Below are 23,999 nucleotides of genomic sequence, written 5' to 3'. Positions count from 1 at the left end.
AGCATTAGGAAGAGTGAGAACCACTGCTCCAGAAGTTACGTTCTAGCACTCTGGGTTACCCAGAGGGCTTGGAAGCCACTGAGATGGCTCCTCTCTGTCTCTTGCCAGTCTGCGCCTTGGTTTACACTACACTCTACCCTAGTCGTCTGTCTGTCTGTCTCAGACAAGAACTTTGTAAACTCACCACCAACCAGTTGCGGATGCTTATTTCATAGCTGGGAGTGTGGGTCCAGCGCAAGGGCCATGCAGACAGGCAGCTGCGATCCCATCAGGCAGCGCAAAGGCTGTCGGGAAGGGAATAGAACAGCGGGGGTGCCAGCCCAAACTAAGAAAGTTCAGAAAATGAGAGGCAGGGAAGTTTTCAAGAGGAGGTGGTCTACAGGAGCCCAAGTATGCAGCTGTGATAAAGCATAAGACGGTTGGCATAGGGTGGGACGCGAATCTGAATCTCAAAGTCTTCATTAAATAGCTGTGTGGGCTTGGGCAAATTATTTGACCTCTCAGTGTTTCAGTATCTCCCCATATAAATAGGGGAAATAGTAGTAGCATATGTCTAGAGTTAATCAAATCAACATGTTTAGGTGCTTCTATCAATGCAAACTGTGGCTATTATTATTGGTGTTATTTGGGAGTATGTAGGGCCAAGGGCATTAAGTTTTCCTTGATGTCTCCATAAAACCAGAGGAGGTCATTCATGAAGTCCCTAGCCACCCCTGCTGGCTCTGGGAGCACCAGATCTGGGATCCAGACTTAGGATATATAGAGAAAGTCTCAGATCTGTGTCACCTACCACATTTACTGACTGGCCACTAACGTACCACTGATACCCTGTCCAGCCTCCTTCTGGCTTCTGGGTTCTAGCGCCCCTGGCAGTTCCTGTGGCTCAAGAAGTTCCCTAGCCCTTCAGTAGCTAAGGCTTCCTCGGCAGAGCAAGTCTCTAGGTCAGGATGCTCGTGAGGGGCGGGGGATGCTGCACCTCCGGGACCGGCGCGCGCGCTAGCCACCTCGGCCCTTCTAGGAGGCGCCTGGCCTGTGGCCTGCGGTCAGTGTGAACTGCAGGGCGTGGGCCGGCAGGTCTGGCTGTGCCTGACGGGGGTTGGGAGCCAGAGGAATCTCGCACAACGTGGCCCAGGCGGCTAGGGGAAAGAGACCTGCCTGTCTGCAGGAGGAGTTCCCAGCCTCTCCGGGGCGGCGCGTGGAGGACAGCAGGCCCGCGTACCAGACTGTCGCCGCGCAGGTACATGTCCCCAGCGAGCCAAGCTCCTTCTTTTTGCCACAGTCCCAGGTCGCTGGCGCGCCAGGGCCGGGAGAAACGCACGCGTGGCGGGGGGGGGGGGGAGCGATGTCTGCGAGTGGGTTGTGGGTCCTGCCCGGGAACGCACACTCACCGCAAGGTCGGGCGTGCAACCGCTCCCCGGCGACAGATGCGGGAGCGGCCGCACGCAGACGCGTGTGCACGGCAGAGGCGGGCACACCCCCAAACAGCATCGTGTGCGTGCGGTGGACCCGCAGAATTGACTGGGACCGGTGGTGTCTGCCCCGAAGCGCTGGCGCCTCCGGGTCCTCTCCTGGGTCGGGTGTCTCCTTATGTGGTTGCCACCGGGTTTAGCAGCCACCCCCGCGGTTGGCTCCGTGGCCACCTGGTAATTTCTTCACCCGCAAAAAAAAAGTGTGAGACCTTTAACCCTTCATTTCCCCAGCTCTGGTGATCCAAAATTTGCACTGGGGTCTTTTCCCTGAATCTGTGTGTCCCTTCTTCCGGCAGGCTCTGGTGAAACCTCAGACAGAGACCCAAACAGTTCCCATGTCCTCACCTTCCATTCCACTCAGGGAGGGGAAAGCCAGTCAGCAGGAGCATTACCAGCACTTGCTGGTCTGAACTCCTAAGTCCCCTCTGGGAATCAAATGGTCCTGTGTCTGGGCGAAGGGACGGGTGGACAAAAGCGAAGCAAACGCCAAGGGAAGCAAGCTTTCTGGGGCTCAGCACTGGGTAAAAAGGGCACTGTCTTGGTGCCAATGTGCCAGAAGGGCTTTGGGCATGTCTTGCTGTGAAAGGGGAAGGGGATACCTGTGGATGGATGAATCAACCCCCAGAGTTTACTGAGGTGACATGAAGCAGTTGATTGCCCTCCTATCTGACGATCCTTTGGAATGACACAAATCGGAGACAACAAAGACTTGCTTCATTGTTTCTGCCTCCACCCCCATCTCCACGTCTCAATTCAGAGGTGAGCGTCCAAGAGGGAGAGAGGGGAAATTTCCGAGCTCAGCGGGCAATGCCGAGGGGCTGTATATATGAATTGCCTTGGTTGTCTGCCCAGTTCCAGAACTTCATGGCTTCATTCAGAGCCACCTCTTCTGTTAGAGTTTTGGGCTCCTCCTTTTCCTCCTTGTTATCCTTCTTCTTCACTCTTTCTCTCCTACCTGTTCCTCAGAGGGCTGCATAGATGCAACAACACACATCTCTAATCCAAAACACCCTTACTTCAGTGGGTCCTTCTGAGAAAGGGACCTGCTAGAGTTCACTTTCTAGTGGATCGATGAGACCACGCACCTCTGACCTCCAAGGTGTAGATACCAACTCTGAGAATACCCCACCCCCACCCCACTCCACCCGCCTCTGCTGCACTTTCCGGGTAAGATGCACACTGTAGGAAGAGATTTCTCCAAGAGCGAGAAGGACAATTAAAGGGGAATCTCCAGGGGCTTAGTGAAACTCCTGTTTCAGCTGGCTGACCTCCACTGATGTTCTTTCACTTTCTGAACTTTGCTATTTTGCAGGGAAACAGAGATGATAATACCCACATGATAGAGTCAATACAAAAATTGCAATTAAATAACCCTGCAAATGAACCCAGTACATGGTAGACCCTCAAGTGATTTGGGAGACAGTAATACTAACATTCCTGTTAGCCTCTGCCACAGAGCAAAGCACTTTAAATGCATGAGCTCAGCTAGGAGCCATTGATGGGAGGAAGAGTCGAGTCTTCTTTAAGGGTGTGACCCATGGTAGGTCAACTGTGCTCCAATGGGTGGCCCCACATCTAGGAGTATATGGGTAGCATACTGGATTCAATATGGTTATAAAAAATGAGGATAGGAAGTTGGGGGAGAGATAGACAGGTGGGGGTGGATCCAGGAGGAGTTGGGGGAAGTGGAAATGAATGTGATCAAAATACAGTGAATGAAATTCTCAAAGAACTTCATTTTATATATATATTAAAATTATTTGTTTTTATTTGCACTAGTGTTTTGCCTGCATGTATGTTTGTGTGAGGGAGTCAGATCTTGGAGTTACAGTTGTGAGCTGCCATGTGGGTGCTGGGAATTGAACCTGGGTCCTCTGGAAGAGCAGTCAGTGCTCTTAACCTCTGAGCCATCTCTCTTGTCCTCATACATTTTTTTAAAGAAACAAGAAAAACAAACATAAAAAAGATATTTGCTCAGAATACTTGTTTATGTTGCTCAAAAGACTGCGATTTAGGAAGCGCTCAGAGGCACTGGACGATCTGTCAGCTGGATGGCCCATCTGCATTGGGTTACATGCTTGTAGAGCAGGCGTCTCATCCCAGCTGTTAACTGAGGGTTCCTGTGGGGCTGTCAGCCCTTGTCTTGGTTGGTGAGCTCCCTCCAATGTAGCACTTAAATTTCAATGAACAACTGTCCCAACAGACAGGGAGTGGGAGCTGTCTGTCCTCTTAGTCTGGACCCAGGCCTGAAACAGTATTACTTCTATTTACTTCTATTGGTCAGGCTATCCCAGAGCCCACCAGGATCCAGAGAGGCTCCTGCCCCCAGCAAGATGAGGATTAAATACGTTACAGCCATCCTAGAGTCACCACAACACAGATGCCTCTCTTCTCTTCTCTTCCCTTCTCCGGCTTCCTCATCCCCACCCCCCTCTGTCTTTCCAGGGTCTGATGTAGCCCAGGCTGGTCTCCGTACCTGGCTTCTTCTTTTTGGGCTGCTACCCAGCTCCCAAATCATGACATGAGACTTAATATTAGTTATGAATGCTCAGCCTTATCTTAGCTCTTATTTTAATCTGTTTCTTTTTATCTGCATTTTGACTCAGGGATTGCGCTCCCTCTCTTTTTCTTTTTCTCTCTTCCTCTCTCTCTTCCTCTCTCCCTTTCTTCCTTCCTTTCTTTCCTGCTGTCTCTTTGTCTGGCTGGCAGCTGCCTGACTGCTAGCTCTGGGCATGTCCCTCTTTCTCCTCGTTTTCTTCCGTTTCCTTTCTTTTCCCCTCCATCCTAGAGTTCTCCTCCTGTTTATTCTCTCTGCCCACCAGCCCTGCCTATCCCTCTCCTGCCTAGCTGTTGGCTTTTTATTAGACCACTCAGGTGCCTTAGGCAGGCAAGGTGAAACAAATGCAGCACATCTTTACATAATTAAATAAACTCAGCACAAAGAAATGTAACACATCTTCCCATCATCGTTAGCCAAGGCAACAGAACCAGATGTAACACACCTTCACATAGTTAAATACGCCACAGCATAAAAAAAACTAACATCTTTGCCTAGTTAAAATACTATTCCACGGCCAGGCGGTGGTGGCTCACGCCTTTAATCCCAGCACTCGGGAGGCAGAGGCAGGTGGATCTCTGTGAGTTCGAGGCCAGCCTGGTCTCCAAAGCAAGTTCCAGGAAAGGCGCAAAGCTACACAGAGAAACCCTGTCTCGAAAAAACAAAACAAAAATAAATAAATAAATAAAAATAAATAAAATACTATTCCACGGCCGGTCTCCCGCTAGCTGTGTAAACTGGTGGTAAGCTTGGGCTTTGACCCGCTTGTCTATGCTTTCCTAGCCCTGGGATTACAGCTGTATGATGCCATGCTTGGTTTTATACAGGGCTAGGGATGAACCCGGGATATGCAGGTGCTAAGTAACTTTTCTACCAACTGAGTCAGATCTCCAGCCTCCCTGCCTCCCTCCCTTTCTTCCGGGTGCTAATTCATCTTGTGCAAAGATGAAGGGTCTCTTCCAGGTGAGGACCAGCAGTGGCACACAAGTCCACGCCAAAGACACTATAGGAGTTGGCGTCTCTGGCCTTGAGTCAGGGCTGAGGGAGTAAGTGTCCTGCATGGTGGTTTTTCCAGCATCTGTTTCTCAGGAGGTCTCTAAGGCATCAGCCCCCACCGCTGGCAACCACATGCCTTCAAAATCAAGAGGAAGAAGATAAAGAGTAACCTCGATTTGGGAAAAGAGAATTTAGCAGGTGGCCCTAGGTCAAGTGCGGTGAGCATCTCTACGGCTCGCAGTCCCGGGAGAAGTCTGTTTGCTTTCAGGAGGTCTGCAGACGTTGCTTGGCGGACTGTTTGTCAGACGTTATTGGATCATTAATTGATGGCAGAGAGCTCTTGGGGTGGGTAGGCAGGAAGTGTAGGGGGAGAGTGCAGCAGACTTGGGTTACCATAGTAACCTAAAGGCCTGGGGTTACTCTGGCCTTGAAGCAGGAAGGATGCTCAGACAGCTTTCAGCTCCTCAGACTGCAGACCCTCCTGGCTTGAAGTCTCTGGCTGGGCTGCAGGATTATGATTCATATTTATCTAGAGCCAACCCCCGACTCCTTCAGAATAAAATTTTCCCTCTTCCTGTTCTCTCATCCACATCCTATCTGTCTCCCCCAGTTTGTTAACTTCTAACTTCGGTTCCAGCCACATCAGACTTCAGACAGGCTGTGGAAGAAATGCCCTTGATGTAGTTCGTGTACATTCCCTTAGTGGAAGACAAAATGGAGTGACCCAGGTCCTCTTTCTTCAAGGGTGAGGTGGGAGGCTGAGGACAGCGATCAGAGGTAGAGGTCACAGGCCTAGCATGCGAGGGGTGTGGCGTCAGTGCCCAGCATCACACATGAAATGAAGGAGTACGTGAGCATCCAGAAGTCACCACATAGAGTCCCAGGAATGACACTGGCAGTCATTAAAATGTATTGGACCTGGGCTTCAGCAGGAATCCAGCACCGTCACTTACCAGCTGTGTGGCCCTGGGTCTCACTTTGGCGGCAGAGCTGGGATGATCATGTCTTCCCCATAGGGTGACAGCCCGTGGGAAGTCCAGCACCTGGCACATGGTTGTGGCTCAAGGCATGTGCGTACCCGCCCCGTGTGCTCTCAGTTTACACTCACCTGTCTTTGGAACTCCCTGCCACACCTCCTTCTGTGTGAGGGGCCCTCACCCAGCTCTCACAGTCATGAGAGAACAGTCTCACCTTCAGAGTCACAGGTTAGCCAGGGAAGGGCAAAGCAGTCTCAGAGAAGGGTGGAGTGGATGGTGTAGGAGTGGAGGAGAAATTGGTTTGCCCTCTGGGCTCCGGAAGGGTTGCATGGAGAAGCTGGTATCGAAGCTCAGGAAGGAAACTTAGGTATGTGTCATAACCACTGAGGGGACTTGCTGAAACACAGCCTTCCAGATTCCATCCCTTAAAGAGTGTGTGTGTGTGTGTGTGTGTGTGTATGTATGTGTGTGTGCATTTATGTGTATATGTGTATGTGTGTGTGTACGCATATATGTGTGTGCATGTGCATGTATGTGTGTGTGTGTGTGTGTGTGTGTGTGTGTGTTCAGAGGCCAGGACAGGATATCAGAGCTCTAGAGCTGGAGTTACAGGTTGTGAGGAACAAAGACTTCCCACTCATCGTAATAAGCCCTGATGACCAGAATACTGAAAGTGAGGTGGTTTACATTACAGCCTTGCAAGGTTGGGCACCAACCCAAAGAAGTGTAAGTGGTCAGTGCACCAATCGAGGGCAGAGAACAGGTTTAATAACCTAAACATGGGTCCCTTCCTCATTGTCCTCAATGGCTGAGCAATTGGGGGGGGGAGGGGATATCTAACATGTCATCTGCCACTTACACTTGCCTATTTCTCAGTGAAGGCCTTGAGTGGGTGTATCACGGTATTTTACATTCTGCTTATTTTATTTATTCGCTTATTTTTAGCTTTCCAGGGACATGACCTCTGCAGGTCATGAGGAAAGTCTGGCTGCTGCTAATTTTCTTCTCTAAATGTCTAGTTCAGGTGGGGGCAGCTAGACTTGCTGCCATTCGCAGGGACCAGAGCTTTCCGTTCATTTGTTGCTGGGCCTCAAGGTACTTTTGTTTTGAAAATGGACCCTGTTATTTTTCTTGCTCAGGTATTTGTGGGTACCCAGCTTTTGCTGTCATTGTTACTTTTTTTCCCATGTGAAAATACTTATTTTTATTTTATGTGTGTGGAAGTTTCGCCTGAAGGTATGTGGTGCACCGGTTTTGTGCCTGGTGAACTTGGAGACCAGAAAAAGGTGATCTGGAACTGGAGTTGCAGATGGTTGTAGGAATTGAAGCTGGGTCTCCCAGAAGAGCTGCCATTGCTCTTAAGTGCTGAGCTATCTATCTCTCTGAGGGTCCAGGGTTGTTTTGGTTCATTTTTTGGTTTGGTTTGCTTGTTTGTGCCTTTGTTCATTTGTTTTTTGAAACAAGGTCTCATCATGTAGTTCAGGCTTCCTGGAACTCACTGTTAGACCAGTGGCCTCAAACTCACAGAGATCCATTTGTATGTGCCTCCCAAATTCTGGGATTAAAGGCATGTGCTATCATGCCCCGCAAGATGCTTACCTGGTTGCATGGGTTCTGGGATTCAAATTCTGCTCCTCACAATCGCACAAGTACTCCCAACCACTGGGCATCTCTCCAGGCCCTTACGAGATTCTGAGTCTGTAAGTCTGGGGCAGGGCCTGGAATCTGTATTCAATAGGCACCCAGGGGTTACTGATAGAGGTGTCTTGAAGGTCAACAGCAGTGCTTTTGAGTACCTGGGAAAGAGTGGCCTTCAAGACTGGGGAGAAGAATATAGAGATAATGGGTAAGGGACATTTGGGGTAGAGGAACAGAGGTTGGGAAAAGGGTGATTTACAAGTTGGTCACACAGCACAGGGTGCTAAGAGACTGAAGAATCTCCTGCCCCCCACCTTCACTCTCCAGAATTTCGCTGCCCTTTCAGGGCACAGCTCAAGCTCATCTCCACCCAGAGGCTCCATCATACACACACATTGATGAATTGGTCCCTGTGACTTTGTTTCATGGCCTTAGACCTTGTCCTGATTGGGGTGGGGAGAGAGGGCAGCATACAGGTCCCTTGTCTTTTTGTCCCCAACCCAGGATGTTCCTCACCGCCCAGGGCCAGGGGCAGTATTGCCTACGCAGAGACTTAAGGTCATGGGCAGAAGGAACTGAGGTTGCTAGTGAGCTGACCTTAAATAAAGAGACTTTCTTGTACCAGCCGGGTCACAAGGGTCCCTGAACGTGGAAAGGGAGGGAGGAGAGAAAAGACATGCTGGGAGGAACAACAGACAGCCAGGCGAAGCAAAGAGGATTCAGCCCACCACTGCAAGTTCTAGAAATCGAAAGATGTCCACAGCCTAGGGTGCTGGAAGCTTCTAGAAGCTGAAAAAGATGAGATGATCCCTTTGAGCTCTCCCTCAAAAAGGAATACAGCCTGGGGACAGGTTGATTTTAATCCAGTAAAATCCACATCAGACTTTGGACCCCTAGACTGTAAGATGAGGATGTGTGTTGTTTTTAAGCAACTCCATGGCAATCTGCTTTAATAGTAATGGGACCAGGAAAGCCCTGGTCTAAAGCCTTATGTGGGATCAAACAGCCCTATGTTCAAATCCTGGCTCTTATGCTTACCGGCTGTGTAGCCCTGAGCAAACTGGTTTCTGTCTGAGTCTCATTTCCCTCACCTATAAGGCAGGGGTGACCCTGTAGCATAGGGTCAATATAAGAATGGAATGGGGCGTGGTGGCACCCACCTTTAATCTCTGCACTTGAGAGGTAGAGGCAGGCAGATCTCTGTGAGTTCAAGACCAGCTTAATGTACATAAGTGAGTTCCAGAACAGTCAGAGTTATGTAGAGAGAGACCCTGTCTCAAAAAAAAAAAAAAAAAAAAAATTGGAATAGAGCATGCAACCTGTCTCGTCAGGAAAGGCACTTGCTGGGCGGGTCTGGGGACAGAGTTCAGTCACTAGAACAGACAGGAAGGTGGAAAAAGAAAATCACCACCACAAAGTTGTCCTCTGACCTTCATGCATATGCTGTGGTCCATGTGCCCACACATGCACACATTTTTTTTTTTAACTTAAAACCGGAGCATGCATTGGTTGATAAGCACATCCTACTGTAGATATTGACGTACCCCAGGTTCTTCCAGAACCCTCAAGGAGGTGTTGGTGCTGGACACAATGGGAAGTGAAGAGTCTTAATCTTCAGAGCCATCCTTAATCCACAGCTGGCCCCTTTTGAACCCATGGCCCCACCAGGACTCCAGGTGACCTATACAGTCTCCTTGGCTGTAAGCATGTGCTAGTTAATACACAGCTACTGAGGACACAACCCAGGAAAGGCTCCCTGCAGTCAAACTGCAGATGGCTGATTACAGGCATTGCTCACATTGCACTGGGGAGCCCCCAGACCCTCCACCATAATTAGCTTCAAGTTGGTGGAGTAATTTGAGTCCCTCAAAACCCTGATGGTGATAGACAGTGCTCCATCACCACTTGCCAAGTTGATCTGCCCAGTTTCTACCTTGGTTTGCTTGGGTCATCAGATGGTGGGACAGGAAGTTCTAACTCCAGGCTTATGGGACTTCTAGGATTCCTGAGGCCACTGTGTAGTGTCACTACTGAAGAAAAAAAAATCCCAGTGCCAAAGACCTAGCAATGGCTCTGTTTTCTCTTACCACATGGGCATTACAGAGGGCATGGACTAAGGGAATCCCTCCATAAATATGCCTGAGGCTCGGTGGGCTTGTTGGGGGTGCCAGGTGAAGATTTGTGCATTTGCTAGCAGAGGTCTAGGACATTTTTTTTTTTTCTGGTCCCTGGGTGTCCTGGAGAGAGTTCACAATGTCATTACTGGTTCTGAAGATGTGCAAGGTCATGGTGTGGGTGCAGTGTCTATAGGTCCTGTTAAGCTGGGCCACACTGTAAGGGAGAGTCAGAGGTGCTCTCCGTGACCTGGGGGTAGTCAGGCAGTCTTATGCTCCCCCCTCCCCCGTGTGACATCATGGAAAGACAAGCACACTCTAGACCTCAGGCATAACATCTGATGCTAGCAGATGGCTGCCCCAGAACAAATGGCAGCCCTTCCTGTAACTTAAGACCTCCAACTAGCAATTGCTGTAGGTGACAGTTGAAATAGGCCTGTTATGTGCTGGCATTTCTTGGAAGGATCCTCCGCTAACACTGTCCTCTGGAGAAGACAGGACTCATACATCACAGTGATGCTGCGTGCCCTGGGTCCTCTGTGTGTGGTGTGCTCAGGCTCCAGGTGGACCTTGTGACGGGCTTCAGAGGACCCTGCTTTGGAGGGAGGTAGTTAAGCCAAGAGAACAAGGCCCCTGACATCAGCATCAGGCTTCAGTCACAGCTCAGTCATCCATTTAGTGGTTAGGCTCTGTCCAGAGCCTCTGACCTTGGGGCCCCAAGTTTCCCCACTTGTAACTGAGGGGCTGGACTGAAGAACTTTCTACAGCTTGGTCAGGGTTCATGAGGGCTCTCAGGAGCAGGAAGAGTTCACGGCAGGGTCCTGCACTTGGTTGACGCTCGGGGCCACACACCCTATTCTGCCCAGAGCTTTGACCCTAACACCCCTGCTCTGTGGGTCTGTGGAGGAGGTACCATTTACCCATCCATTTTAGTATTGGCCGGGGAACTTGGCAGAACACTGATGCTTGGGCAATTTAATTGAGCTGGGATAGGGCCTGTCATTCATATATATTTTTTATTAGGCTCTGAAGTGTTTTCTGACAAATGTAGCCAGGACTGAGACCCACTAACCCAGATGCTAGTTGTTGGGACGAAGGATTTGAGGCTAGAAGGGCAGGCAGTTTTCCTGCCCTTACCACTTGCCAGTTTGTCCTCGTGTCTGATGGCCCTAAGTCAGCGACCACAGTGCAGACCTGAGGGGCTCCAGAGAAAGAGGGTCAATGTTCTGTGTCTCCTGGTGTCTAGCATGTACCCGAGGTGGCGATAGCCGGAATTCTTTCTAAGCCCCCACTCCAGAGCACCGGCCTTAATTCAGTCTGAGTGTTTGCATCGAGGCTGCTCCCTGACTCCACCTGGAGCATGTGGAAAGCCTAAAGAATGGAGGGTGTGTGGAGGGTTCCGGGCTGCCACCCTCATCCTCCTGCTGGTGGGCGGGCGGTTCCTCGACAACCGCCCAGCCTGACACCAGATTGGAGTTCACATGATTCTGCCTCAGCTCAGGAATGGGTAGCCTCCAGCTGGGGATTTTCTAGATGAGCTGGGAGGGTTTTCTGCAGGAATTGAGAGAGGGAGAGCTTGTCGGGTGCAGGGTTAGTCCATGCACTGCCAAGCTCAGCTGTAGTTGAGGTTTGGGGGTAGAGCTGAGTCAGAGCCGACTTTTGCTGGGTTCTTCTGCAGAGGACTCCTGGGACTGCCGAGGCTGGACCTCACTGCTGGCTCTCCGTATGTCCCTCAACTGGCTGTAGACACCTCCCTGCCATTCTTTGTCTTTCTAGGAGGCTCTAGAAAATTCAGGCGTGGGTATGGGATTAGATTGTTCCCAAACTGACCCACTTGTGGGACAAAAATCAATCTACTAGCCCAAGACCTGTGTATAAAAGAAATGAAGTAGAAAATACCAGCATGTATAACAAGCACCAAGGTAAGCAGTGTGTGTGTGTGTGTGTGTGTGTGTGTGTGTGTGTGTGTGTGTGTGTACAGGGCCACACTGTTAAGTGTATTTCTTGCTGTTGTTTGTGGTTTGTTTTTGTTGATTATTTTAAGGTAGCAATTGAATGCCTAGCTGCTTTTGTTCTGGATCCAGATCCATCCTGATTTATTGTTTAAGCTCCAGGAACTGGTTCAGCCTCCTCCCGGCTTCGGATTCTGTGAAATGGGTTAGCAGTGCCAGCCCCACCCAACTTACAGGGATTTGGCAAGCCTAAATTGGACTGACTTTGCAACTGTTATAGGACATTAGAAATGAGACTCGATTATCTTTTTCATTGCAGGGGGAACTTGGGGAAAATTTGGGGGAAAGGTAACAATAGAAGGAAAAAACAGTTGATTTCTATCCCTTCATCAGGGAAACTTCCTCTGAAACCGGCCTTCATAGGACAGTTGGGTACCCTAATCCCTCTGGAAACAGCCTGTGTAAATGTCTGGATGGTTGGTCAGTTGAGGGAAGGGAAGCAGGCGTACAGGAAACCCCCAGCTCTGTGGTCTGAGGCTGTGAGCAGTCCCTGGCACCAGGAGACAGTGTCTGGGTGCATGTCGAGTACACATGAAGAGAGGGTGCTGGGGGGAGGTAATTATTCACGCATCAGGAGAGATCCAACTCTCTGTCTCTTCTGCCTGGAACGAGCTTCCGCCAGAGAGGTACTTCCTCCCTGTCAGGGCTTCCTCTCTCCTGGTCATTCAAACCCTTGGGGGCTTCCACCCTGGTTCGCATGTGTATAAGGATCTGCTTCTAGGTGCTGCGATGCTTTGTGTACAGTTCTTAGATTTTCAGCTAGATGATAGCTGTTTCCACTGCTTTCTGCATGCTGTCCACCATGGGAGACCAAGGACTGGGTGCATAGTAGGTAACCTGGTGGAACATCCTCCAAGAGCAGGGGGCTAGCCCACAGCAAAACCTACTGGTCCCTGTGGTGGCATCTTGGAGGCCTGGAGGCTGCAGCTGGTTACTCAGAGGTGACCCTGACCAGTGGTTGGAAAGTGATGGATAAAGGAAAATTGAGACCAAAGTTTAAAGCCCGATCTGCCATATCCCAGCTGTGGACTCTCCAGGAGGCTGGCTCATTGCTGACCCTCGGTGTTCTCAGTGGTGACATGGAGTGTATGTGCAGAACTGTGCCGAGCTAGCAGAGAGCTCCATGCAGATGTGCCTCTGCTTTTCCACTTCAAAACACTTCTGCATGCAACATGTTGTTCAGCTTATGATGATGAAAGTTCTTCTGGACTCCAGGTAGATAGATTCCTGTGGATGCATAGATGGATGTTTTCCTGGGAAGACACAGCTTCCCCTGGAGGCTGCTCACCCTCAGAAGTGGCAGGAGTGTGAGCTGGCTGTGATGGGACTCACCATCCAGCTAAGGCAGCCCCAGAGATTGCTCCTTCTCATTTTCCTACTTTTGTTGGTGACCTCACTTTTGTTGGTGGGTGTTGTTGGCTCCAGCACCCAGCCTCAAAATCCACACCCATCTACCTGTCCACTCATCCTCTCCAACTGTCTCCTTCCCCACCTGCCCCTCACTCATCAGCACTCCCAGCAATAGATCTATCTGTTCATCTGTCTGCCCCCTCACCTACATTCCCATCCATTCATTTACCTGTACATCTGCTTCCTCGGCCCACTTAGCTCTCCACATACCTATCATCTAACAAGGGGTTTTGGAGAGCCTTGAGGACCAGGCATTGAAGAACCTCTCCATTTCCATTATCTTTCACTTCCTTTCTAATTTGTTGGTGTTCTATACACCTTCTTGTCTCCTCTTTGGCCATGTCTGCCTCATACTTACGTGTTCTCATGCCAAGCCACTTTCAGTTCCCCAAAGGTACTCATATTTTCTCCCTCTTGCATTTAGTGGCACACACACATTTTCCACAGGCAGAAACTCCCCACTGTTTGGGCAGCCCTTCCTCTTCCTCTCAGCCTTAGTCTGGCTGTCGCTGCTCTAGAGAGCTTCCCTCGCTGCATTAGGCTACTTCCAAAGAACTCCCACAAAAATCCCGTGCTCTTCTAGGAGGTTACTTCATTGATCTGCTCTTCTTTGTGGGAATAAAACGAAGTTGGCTGTTAGAGCCAGGGTATAGTGTAATGCCTTCTATACAATGGACATTTAGTGACTGTTCTAGGAAGAATGTTTGGATAGATGGATATGGGGGGGAGGCTGAGTGGATGGATGGATGATGGGTGGATGATGATGAGTGGATGGATGATGGATGATGGGTGGATGGATGATGGATGATGGGTAGATGGATGGTGCATGCATGGATGTGGTGGTATTGTGTCCCCCAAAATATTGTGCACCCTAATAAACTTATCTGGGGTCAGAGAACAGAACAGCCACTAGATACAGAGGCTAGAAAATAGTGGCACTCACACCTTTAATCTTAGCCTTCTGGAGGCATGGATCTCTGTGAGTTCAAGGCCACACTGGAAATAGCCAGGCATGGTGACTCATGCCTTTAATCCCAGGAAATGAGGGCAGAAAGCAGAAAGGTATTTAAGGCGTGAAGACCAGAAACTAGAAGATTTTAACTGGCTAAGCTTCAGGCTTTCGAGAAGCAGTTTAGCTGAGATTCATTCTGGATGAGGACTCAGAGGCTTCCAGTCTGAGGAAACAGGATCAGCTGAGGAATTGGCAAGGTGAGGAAGATGTGGCTTGTTCTGCTTCTCTGATCTTCCAGCATTCACCCCAATACCTGGCTCCAGGTTTGATTTTATTAATAAGACCCTTTGAGATTCGTGCTACAGATGGATGATGGATGAATGGATGATCAATGGATGGATGATGGGTGGATGGATGGATGATGGATGGATGGATGGGTGGATGGATGATGGATGATGGGTGGATGGATGATGGATGATGGGTGGATAGGGAATGGATAGATGAGTAAGTGAGTGAATAGATGAGTGGGTGGCTTGGTCAATGTTTGGACAGCCCCTGTATGACTTGGTTAGATTTGTGTTTTGGAAGATGGTGTTTAGGTCTTGAGTCACAGACATGAACCTAACTTAAGGCAATTGGACTGACTTCAGGAAGGAAGTCTGGACCAAGCCAGCCTTAGGTGCTGGTGAGAGGATGGAAGAGAGGAGTGATGCTTTCAAAAGTGTAGGCGTTGGAAGTTCTAGAAGTTGGCAGTTGACTTAAAGCCGTGAAGGAGGAGTGAAGCTAAAGACCATCCATTCAAGGTGAATAACTGGGCAAGTGGGGGCATCTTTTCTAAGAACAGATTAGCGGAGAAAATGTGGGACCTAGTGTGGACCCCACTGAGCATGTCTTATGAAGCGGCAGGAGTGGTTTACATGCAGCCTTCAGCAAGGGGGGCCATCAGACTGTAATGGGATTGCAATCACCAGAGTGAAACAACACGGAAGGTATGAGTGAAAGATGCCCATGCATCCTCCAGATGCTGCCTCTCATGGCAAATGATCAGTACATGTGGCCTTCCTGACTTCTGGGCTTGGATGTTCCCTGGGGGTGGGAGCTCTTTCTCGTTTTATCTCTTAGGTTCTGCACATATGTAGCCTGGCCCCATGAACACTGTACATGTCCCACAAATACTTTTTCCATGAAACCTGGAAGTACTGGACTGCTGGGCAAGTTGCTTTGTCTCTTCGGTTGCCTTATGTCTTAACTAGAAACAAAAACAGGGTTGTGACGGTGGAACCAGAGAACAGATGTGGAACCATAATGAGGTGGGAAACATTTTGTAAGCTAGAGGATTAGACACAGGCATGCCTGCAGTCCCACACCATGAGGGCCAAGGAGTCCCTACCTGCAGAGGGAATCTGGAAATGCCCAGGGCCTGGGCCCCTGTTCTGCCCAAAGTTCCTGCTGGGTTTCCAGTCCCTTCCAGCTGCATCTGCTCCCTGCCTCAGGAACTCATGAAAGGGGGTATGCTCAGAATCTGAGCCTATGACCTTCTAGACTCTTCTGGTGCCTTGCTATTCAAAAAGTGTGATCCACGGTCCAGTGACCCCCAAATCTTCCACATCTCCTAGGAGCTTGCTTTGAGATGTAAAAATCTCAAGAGCCCCTTTCTCAGACCTAGCCAGTTTGGAAACTCAGGAAAGGAGCCTCCGCAATGTCTTAAACCTCTAGTGGATTCGGGGGCAGCCAGTTCAAGAACTGCTGTTCTTTTTGCTCCAAAGTGAACGTGGGAGGTACCTCAACCTAACTGTGCTCAACACTGCTTCTTGGCTTTACAGGCTTGTGCATTTCTGCCTTTGGTTGCCAGAAGTCGCTTGTTGCTGGCTTAGGAAAGAGGAAGCTACAAACCTCACCCCACCCTACCCCACACGTCCATACACTCACCACTAGTAAACAACAGACTTGGGGCCTGGTGACTCTCAGGGAATTTCCAGGACCTGACAGGGCATGCCTCAAGGAGGCTTCGTCTGCTCTGGTCTGTGGAAGCCTGGGGCCTGTGCTCTCCCCCTCTTCTCTTCCATTTCGTGTCCCTTTTATTCACCGAGACAAGGTCTCTCAATCACAACCAGGACTTCCTGAAATGGCTGGCCAGCTTGTTCTAGGGACCCCTATCTCTGCTGTCCAAGCCGAGATTATAGCTGGTTTGCCACGCCCACCTGGCATGCACGTGTGTTCTAGGGGTCTGAACTCTGTTACCTACACTTGCAAGGCACATGTATGGAGGTTGGAGGACAACTTGTGGGACTCTGTTCTCGCCTTCCACCGAGTGGGCCCTGGGGTTCAAACTCAGGCCATTAGGCTTGGTGGCAAGTGCCTTTACCAGCTGAGCCAGCTCGCTGGTCCAAGACTCCCCTTTGGGACCCCGCTTTCCTCACCTGGAAAATGAGCAATGACTCTTACTTAGTCATCCAAGAAGTCCCTAAATAGTCCATACAGCTGGGGGAACATCAGTGACAGGGGAAAAGACCTCTGCTATGTTGGAATTTGCATCCCTGGGGAGACTGGCCATCAACAGTCACACAAGTTACATAAAGAAGACATAAATCTGAGAAGCTTGTGAAGCAGTCCATCAGGATGATGAGATGGAGATAGGCGCGCGCGCGCGCGCGCGCGTGTGTGTGTGTGTGTGTGTGTGTGTGTGTGTGTGTGTGTACCTGTGTGCATGTGTGTGTGGGCATGAGTGTGTGTGTGTGTGTGTGTGTGTGTGTGTGTGTGTGTGTGTACCTGTGTGCATGTGTGTGTGGGCATGAGTGTGTGTGTGTGTGTGTGTGTGTGTGTGTGTGTGTGTGTGTGTTTGAGGTGGGTGCCAGGAGAAGCCTTTCCAGGAAGTGACAGTCGAGCAGATCTCTAGCAGAGCAAGAACAAGTGCTGTTGTGGGTGGGGCGGGTACCACAGTGAGGAGAACTTTAGGAAGAAGTAGCTAGGCAAGATCCAGGTAGAGGGACAGAGGCACAGGAGGCTGGCTGCGTGGCCACCAGGTGAGGCAGCAGGCAAGGGTAGGGAGCTAGTACCCGGGGTCTGGTGGGTCGGCAAGGGTGCTTGGCTTTCAGTCTAGGTGTGAGAGAAGCTGCTTCCAAGTGTGCAAAGCAAGGAGGTGGTTCAGCTGCTTCTCCGGAGGGAGGGTGACTGTGACTGACACAGGGCCGGAGCAGGGGGGCTGGGATGGGGGTGGGAGAGGCCCAGATGAGGTGGAGAGGAGAGCTAGGGTAGAGCGTGGAGAGGGGCTGGAGGTGCTTCTGAGGAAAGAAGTTGGTTAGGGTGAGAGAGCTTGGGCAGAGGAGGGGACTGGGCTTTATATCAGTTAGGAGGAGCTGAATTCAGGTGAGACAAAGGGTGGCTCTGGACCAGACCCATCTCCTGCTCATTTAACACATGAGAAATGTCGGGCGGTGGCGGTGCACACCTTTAATCCCAGCACTCGGGAGGCAGAGCCAAGCGGATCTCTGTGAGTTCGAGGCCACCCTGGTCTACAGAGTGAGTTCCAGGACAGGCTCCAAAGCTACCCAGAGGAACCCTGTCTTGAAAAACCAAACCAAACCAAAACAAACAAACACATGAGAATCCTGGTCCCTTTATCCAGGAAATCTGAATATACAGTGGTCTACCTTATCCCAAGGACACACATCCAACACCTCCAGCAGATGCCTAAAACCACAGGTGTGTAGTACTGACCTCTATTTACACCATGAGTTGTCAAACATGTATGCACCTGTACCTATGATCAGTTTAATTTGTATATTAGACATAGAAAGATGTGAGCAATAATTAGTAATAAAAAGAATAATTATATAGTATACTGTAATGAATTTATGTGAATATAGTTTCTCTCTTTCAAAATATCATTTTGTTTTTAGACAGAATTTTACTAAGCAATTAGCCCAGGGTGGTCTTGAACTCACAGTGATCCTCTTGCCTCTGCTTCATAATTGTTGAGAATACAGATATGTGGATATGTGCCACCACCACCACATACATATGTGTCTATAGAATATATGTGGGAGTGGTGTTTATTACTGTCTATGTGACCAGATAACTCAGGGTGGCATCGAAATCTCCTGCCTCAGCTTCTCAAGTTCAAAATACATTAGTGTGCTACACTCACCCATCATTTTCTCTCTACCACATTTAACCTTGGGTAGCTGAGAGCAAGGTTCCAGAAACCACAGATCAGAGCAGGTGACTGTGCGTAGTTACCTATAAGACTGAGTGTGACTTCAGAGAAACTCCCTGTGTTAGTCTTCAGGGACCCTGGGACTGGAGCTGTGGGGTCCAGATTTCTCTGAGCCCTTTCTGGGTAGATTTTGGGAGCTCCTCTACCTATCTCCGCTCTGGTGGTCCTGAGCCAGGTGGGAGCCAAGGCAAGATAGGAGGTGGTGGTGGAGAGGAGAGCTGGGGTGGAGGGGGAAGCTTGGCTCTGGAGAGAGCTGTAGGAACTTGGAGTCTTGCGGTCTGCTGAGACTTGGTCATGGCCTCTCAGAGGCTTCCCTCAGGAGCCCAGCTAGCCCTCAGCTTTCTGAAAGGAGCACAAAGGCCAGTATTGATCTGCAGGCAGCACAAAGCAGCTTAATTTAGAATCTTCAATTGGGTAGACTGTAGGCTCTCAAGGGGAGGAAAGAGTTCTTGACTAGGGCTAGAGTGGGAAAAGAAATATCTGAAAGATCACAGCATCGGGTCACCTTCCAGAGGACCTCAGCATAAACATGCAGGAGACCTGTGACAGCAAGTTTCCCCACGAGACAGCAAATACTGTACCTCAAACAGCTTCTTCAAGGAATGCAAAAATGGCTTGAAAATGCCAATTGAGCAGGGCAGGTGGCGGGCACTGTCACCCCAGCACTGAGGAGACTGCACGTGCAGACAAAGCTGTTCCAAAAACAAAAAACAAATAATAAAAAGAGGAAGAAAAGAAAAATGCTGATGTAACCCTGGTGAGATTTTCCAGCTGAGACAGAAGGGTTAAATCGATGGAACAGTTCAAGCCTTTACTGTTCTGATACGTTAATTTATCAAATACGCTGGCAACCAAACATTGCATTCTACCCTTAGACATGATTGTAGCCTGGTGTTCCATTTGTTAAATTCTCAATGCACAGCACTCGGGAGGCAGAGGCAGGTGGATCTCTGTGAGTCCAAGGCTAGCCTGGTCTACAGAGCGAGTTCCAGGACCTGTCTCCAAAACAAGACAAAAAAAAACAACCATTCTCAATGCGGTCATCTCACTAATATGGGGAAGAGTAAAGCATCTTTGACCCTTTTGTCCCCAATAACTACCCAGCCACCATCTGATGTGGTCCTGACCAAACAGGAAAGGTGCTTTTAATCCCCAAATTCCAGATGAAGAAACTGAGGCTCAGGAAGACTCACAAACCTAGGCAAGTAGTTGCACTTGGCCTGACCTTTGCTGCTTCTGATCCCTAGTGCAGAACCTTGCCCAGGATCCATCGGGGAGGTGAGAGAGGTAACACTTGGTGAGGGGTAACAGGGACGTGGACAGGGCCCGGTGATGAGAATCTGTCCTTTGTTTCTTGCCAAAGCACAGAAAGATGTGGACCAGGGCGTATCTCTTCTGATGTCATATGGAGAAGTCCCTGGAGCAGCTGTGGCCTCAGTGTTGTGCCTAGTCACTACAGTCCTATAACGTTAGCAGACTGTTGTTGCTGGGTAAGATGATGGCGCCCTCACACTGCGGACAGGTTGGAAGTACTCTTGCCTCCAGCCTCCTTTGGAGAACCAGGCTGAGTTATGCTCCAAGATCTCCTCTTTACCTCCCTTGCTTGCACCAAGGGACTGGAAAATAAATAAGGGACAGGGGATAAATAAGGAAAGCCAGAGATGGGGAGCCATAGCCACACCTTGGTGTTTTGGTACGTCTCGTTCAGTTGTACTGGAGCTGCTTGGCTAGTACAGCTTCTAAATGAATACAGTACCTAGAACAGTGCCCGGCATACAGTAGGTTACATGGATGTTAGCTGTGACTATTAAAACCTTTTCTGCCTTGACTTGTAGGGGTTCGCCTACCACCAATGATGAACAGATCTTGATACACTTGAGTCACCTTCTAGACACAAGATGCCAATAGAGAGATTGACTCCATCTCCAAGCCCATGAAGGCTGAGGCCCCTTCTGGCCCAAAGATGGGGAACATCACTACAGACAACTCCTCATTAACCTGCCCCATCGACCACACCATCCACCAGACACTGGCCCCGGTGGTCTATGTGACTGTGCTGGTGGTGGGCTTCCCAGCCAACTGCCTGTCCCTCTACTTCGGCTACCTGCAGATCAAGGCCCGGAATGAGCTGGGAGTGTACCTGTGCAACCTGACCATTGCAGATCTGTTCTACATCTGTTCGCTCCCCTTCTGGCTGCAGTACGTCCTCCAGCATGACAACTGGTCCCATGGGGACCTCTCCTGCCAGGTGTGTGGCATCCTCCTCTATGAGAACATCTACATCAGCGTGGGCTTCCTCTGCTGCATCTCCATCGACCGCTACCTGGCTGTGGCCCACCCCTTCCGCTTCCACCAGTTCCGAACCCTGAAGGCGGCCGTGGGTGTCAGCGTGCTCATCTGGGCCAAGGAGCTGCTGACCAGCATCTACTTCCTCAAGCACAAGGAAGTCATCGAGGACGAGGACCGGCACCGCGTCTGCTTTGAGCATTACCCCATCCAGTCCTGGCAGCGTGGCATCAACTACTACCGCTTCCTGGTGGGCTTTCTCTTCCCCATCTGTCTGCTGCTGGCCTCCTACCAGGGCATCCTTCGGGCGGTGCGCCGGAGCCACGGCACACAGAAGAGCCGCAAGGACCAGATTCAACGGCTGGTGCTCAGCACCGTGGTCATCTTCCTGGCTTGCTTCCTGCCCTACCACGTGCTGCTGCTGGTACGCAGCCTCTGGGAGGCCAGCTGTGAGTTCGCCAGGAGCATCTTCAACATCTACCACTTCTCTCTCCTCCTCACCAGCTTCAACTGTGTAGCCGATCCGGTGCTGTACTGCTTCGTCAGCGAGACCACTCACAGGGACCTCGCCCGCCTCCGAGGAGCCTGCCTCGCCTTCCTTACCTGCTCCAGGACAAGCAGGGCCAGGGAGGCCTACCCGCTGGGCGCCCCCGAGGCCTCTGGGAAAAGTGGGGCCCAGGGCGAAGAGCCTGAATTGTTAACCAAGCTCCACTCAGCCTTCCAGACCCCTAACTCACTGGGAGGGGGAGGGCCGCCCACAGTTGGCTTGGCCTAACTCAAGTCGTCCGTCTGTGAGGCTTGGTTAGGCCTGAGCTATATCACCAACAGGCCTTGTGGTCTGGAGCTTGCCTGGTGGCTGCCTCCCACATTGCCATGTACAGGTGCCTCTTTCCTCAGGAAGGAAATGCGGTCTTGGGCCACGGCGAGGGCCCCCTGGCCCATGGAAGCCCTGTCTGCTCTCGTGTCCTCTGCTGTCACCTGGTCTACAGGTGGGACAGAGTCAGGATTGTCGCTCCCAGGAGGTTTGCCAAGATCAGCGGGGCTGGAGCGTGGAGGAGGAGAGGAGGAACCAGGGTGTTCAGCTGCCAAGCCTTCCTGCGCCCCTGTCGTCCCCCGTGACACCAAATGTGCTGTGGTCTCTGTGACACAGGAAGCTGTCACTACCAATGCTTGAGCTCACCTCTACAACAAGGCTAGACCGGAAGACTGGTTAAGGGGAAGCATGGCGGTGGGGCCGGGGGTACCGGTGTGGGTAGGGCAGGAATAGCGGCAGAGCGGCAGTCCGGGGAGAAGCCCCAGGGCAGACGCATCTCACTTCTACAGGGCTAATTGAACAAATTCACCACCCCCAAGGGCTGATGGCAAATAAACAAACTTCAGGGCTCCCTGGGGAGATGCCAGGGGCCCTTCAAAACATCATCCTAAAACTCAAGCATGAGGACTTGGGCCTGAAGCTGTGTCCCTAGCCAAGTTCCTGACCGTGGGCTTTTTCTTAACTAGCTTTTTGTCTCCATCTGCCCAGAGTGCTAGACCTGAGAGCCCCAGGGAAGAGAGAGAGGGAGAATGTACAAATGGCAGGGTGTCCATGGCAACTGTGTGCCATGACAGTTACCCGGGTCATGTGACTGCTGCCAGTAACTCCTACCCTTCACCCCACACACTATGGAGCATCCAGCAGCCTTTGAGAGGAGTGTGGCGGTTTCCCAGAGTCCCTAGGTACAGCCAAACTAACAAAACAGACACATCGTCATGTCTCCTGACCACAGGTTTGGGCTCAAGCTCCACTCTGGTATAAGTAGTTCTGGTAAGAGAGTTGCCAGAGATGGCTGCACGTCAGAGAGACCCACACCTACCCCAGCCTAGGACCTTGTGGGGCAATGGTGAGCGCTGAGTGTTCCGCACCTCTTCATTCCACAGTACTTCCCCCTGTTTTGACCTGCGACTCTGGGTTCTTACTGGCTTGGACTGGAACAGGCTGAGCCTGGCTCCCCTTACTGTGGAGAGCTGTATTTTTGTATTGTCATCTCTCTCATGTCAAGTGTCCCTGTGTTGGACTGTGAGGTGGAATTATGTAGTGACTCCAGTCTGCAAATAAAACAAAGTAACCAATCACAGCAGAGTTTGTGCCGTCCTTATGGGCAGGGATGCTGCCCGCCCGCCCGCACCAGGGAGGTCCAAAGTGTCCTTGAAAGGCCCCAGAGATCCAGGGGTTGACCTTGGAGAAAACCCAGGACAACTTGGGGGCCCTTGAGCACCCACCAAGTGGTCAAGTCCAAGCCATTGAGTGCAGTAGGGTCTTCTCTTCTGCCTGTGGCAAGGGTCAGGTACCACTGCAGGGAGTTGTTGCAAATCCACCCAGATGCATCTGTGCAGGGAGTTGTTGCAAATCCCCCTGGATGCATCTGTGCAGGGAGTTGTTGCAAATCCACCCGGATGCATCTGTACAGGGAGTTGTTGCAAATCCCTCCGGATGCATCTGTGCAGGGAGTTGTTGCAAATCCCCGGATCATCTGTCAGGATTGTTGCAATCGATGCATCTGTACAGGGAGTTGTTGCAAATCCACCCGGATGCATCTGTGCAGGATGTTGTTGCAAATCCACCCGGATGCATCTGTGCAGGAAGTTGTTGCAAATCCACCCGGGTGCATCTGTGCAGGGAGTTGTTGCAAATCCACCCGCATGCATCTGTGCAGGATGTTGTTATAAACCCACCCAGAGACTTTTGAGGAGAAAACCCAGCCCTGTGTTTTGGGGAATGCTACTCCCTCTGTCTTTGACCACTTGGGACTCTGTATGCTGAGTAGCTGCCCCACAGTGAGGGTGAGCCCCATCAGACCAGAAGAGGGGCTTGTTGCATTCATCTCTCTGACATTTCCCCAGAATCACCGGGTTGTGTTTGGAGCCACCACCATGTTTGTGGACAACTTCTGTCTGCTGGGCATCCTCTCAACTCCATGTTTATCACCAAGGATTGCTCACATCCTATTGAAACATACTTTTGATTTTGACCACTTAATCCCTCTGTGGGTCAGGCTCCTGGAGTTCTGGAATGTTATGGAAGAATAGATCCTTCTTCCAAACAGACTAAGCAAGAACACTACTAAGGATTAATACTGCTTTCTCTCCTAAGAGAAGGGCTGGCAGGAGAAGTCCATCTGGTTTGGACGAAGGTGACTGAAGCCATTAACATTCCTTTCCTACTCACTAGTGTTGTTTAGTAAGACAAAGGCCCATCTTCCTGTTTACACACACTGACCTGGGGGTTGGCCCGAGAAGGGTGGGAGAAAGCTTCACTACAGAACACAACCCTATCTGCTGCTTGCCATCCGGTTGTGCATTCTAGAGAAAACCGGAATCTGACCCAGGTGCTTT

General features: G+C 50.6%; 1 protein-coding gene across 2 annotated transcripts; it reads left to right on the top strand.

The window, feature by feature from the left end:
- Nucleotides 1-939: 939 nt before the first annotated feature.
- Nucleotides 940-22,741, top strand: Gpr68 (G protein-coupled receptor 68). Of its 2 annotated transcripts, none has more exons than XM_028886651.2 (2): nt 940-1,237; nt 20,177-22,741. In XM_028886651.2, exon 2 carries the CDS (start codon nt 20,275-20,277, stop codon nt 21,400-21,402), a length of 1,128 nt encoding a protein of 375 aa, XP_028742484.1. In that variant the 5' UTR covers nt 940-1,237; nt 20,177-20,274; the 3' UTR covers nt 21,403-22,741. The 2 variants fall into 2 exon arrangements, with proteins under 2 accessions (XP_028742484.1, XP_037066678.1); XM_037210783.1 differs by lacking the exon at nt 940-1,237 and adding an exon at nt 11,142-11,673.
- Nucleotides 22,742-23,999: the final 1,258 nt, after the last annotated feature.

Source organism: Peromyscus leucopus, chromosome 14 (genome assembly GCF_004664715.2).
Source record: "Peromyscus leucopus breed LL Stock chromosome 14, UCI_PerLeu_2.1, whole genome shotgun sequence".
Taxonomy (NCBI): Eukaryota; Metazoa; Chordata; class Mammalia; order Rodentia; family Cricetidae; genus Peromyscus; species Peromyscus leucopus.
Note: the sequence above shows the minus strand (reverse complement) of the source record. Positions and strands in the feature narration are given on the sequence as shown.

Coding starts and splice junctions, on each gene's coding strand:
- Gpr68 (XM_028886651.2), top strand. CDS start 20,275: ATGAAGGCTGAGGCCCCTTCTGGCCCAAAGATGGGGAACATCACTACA.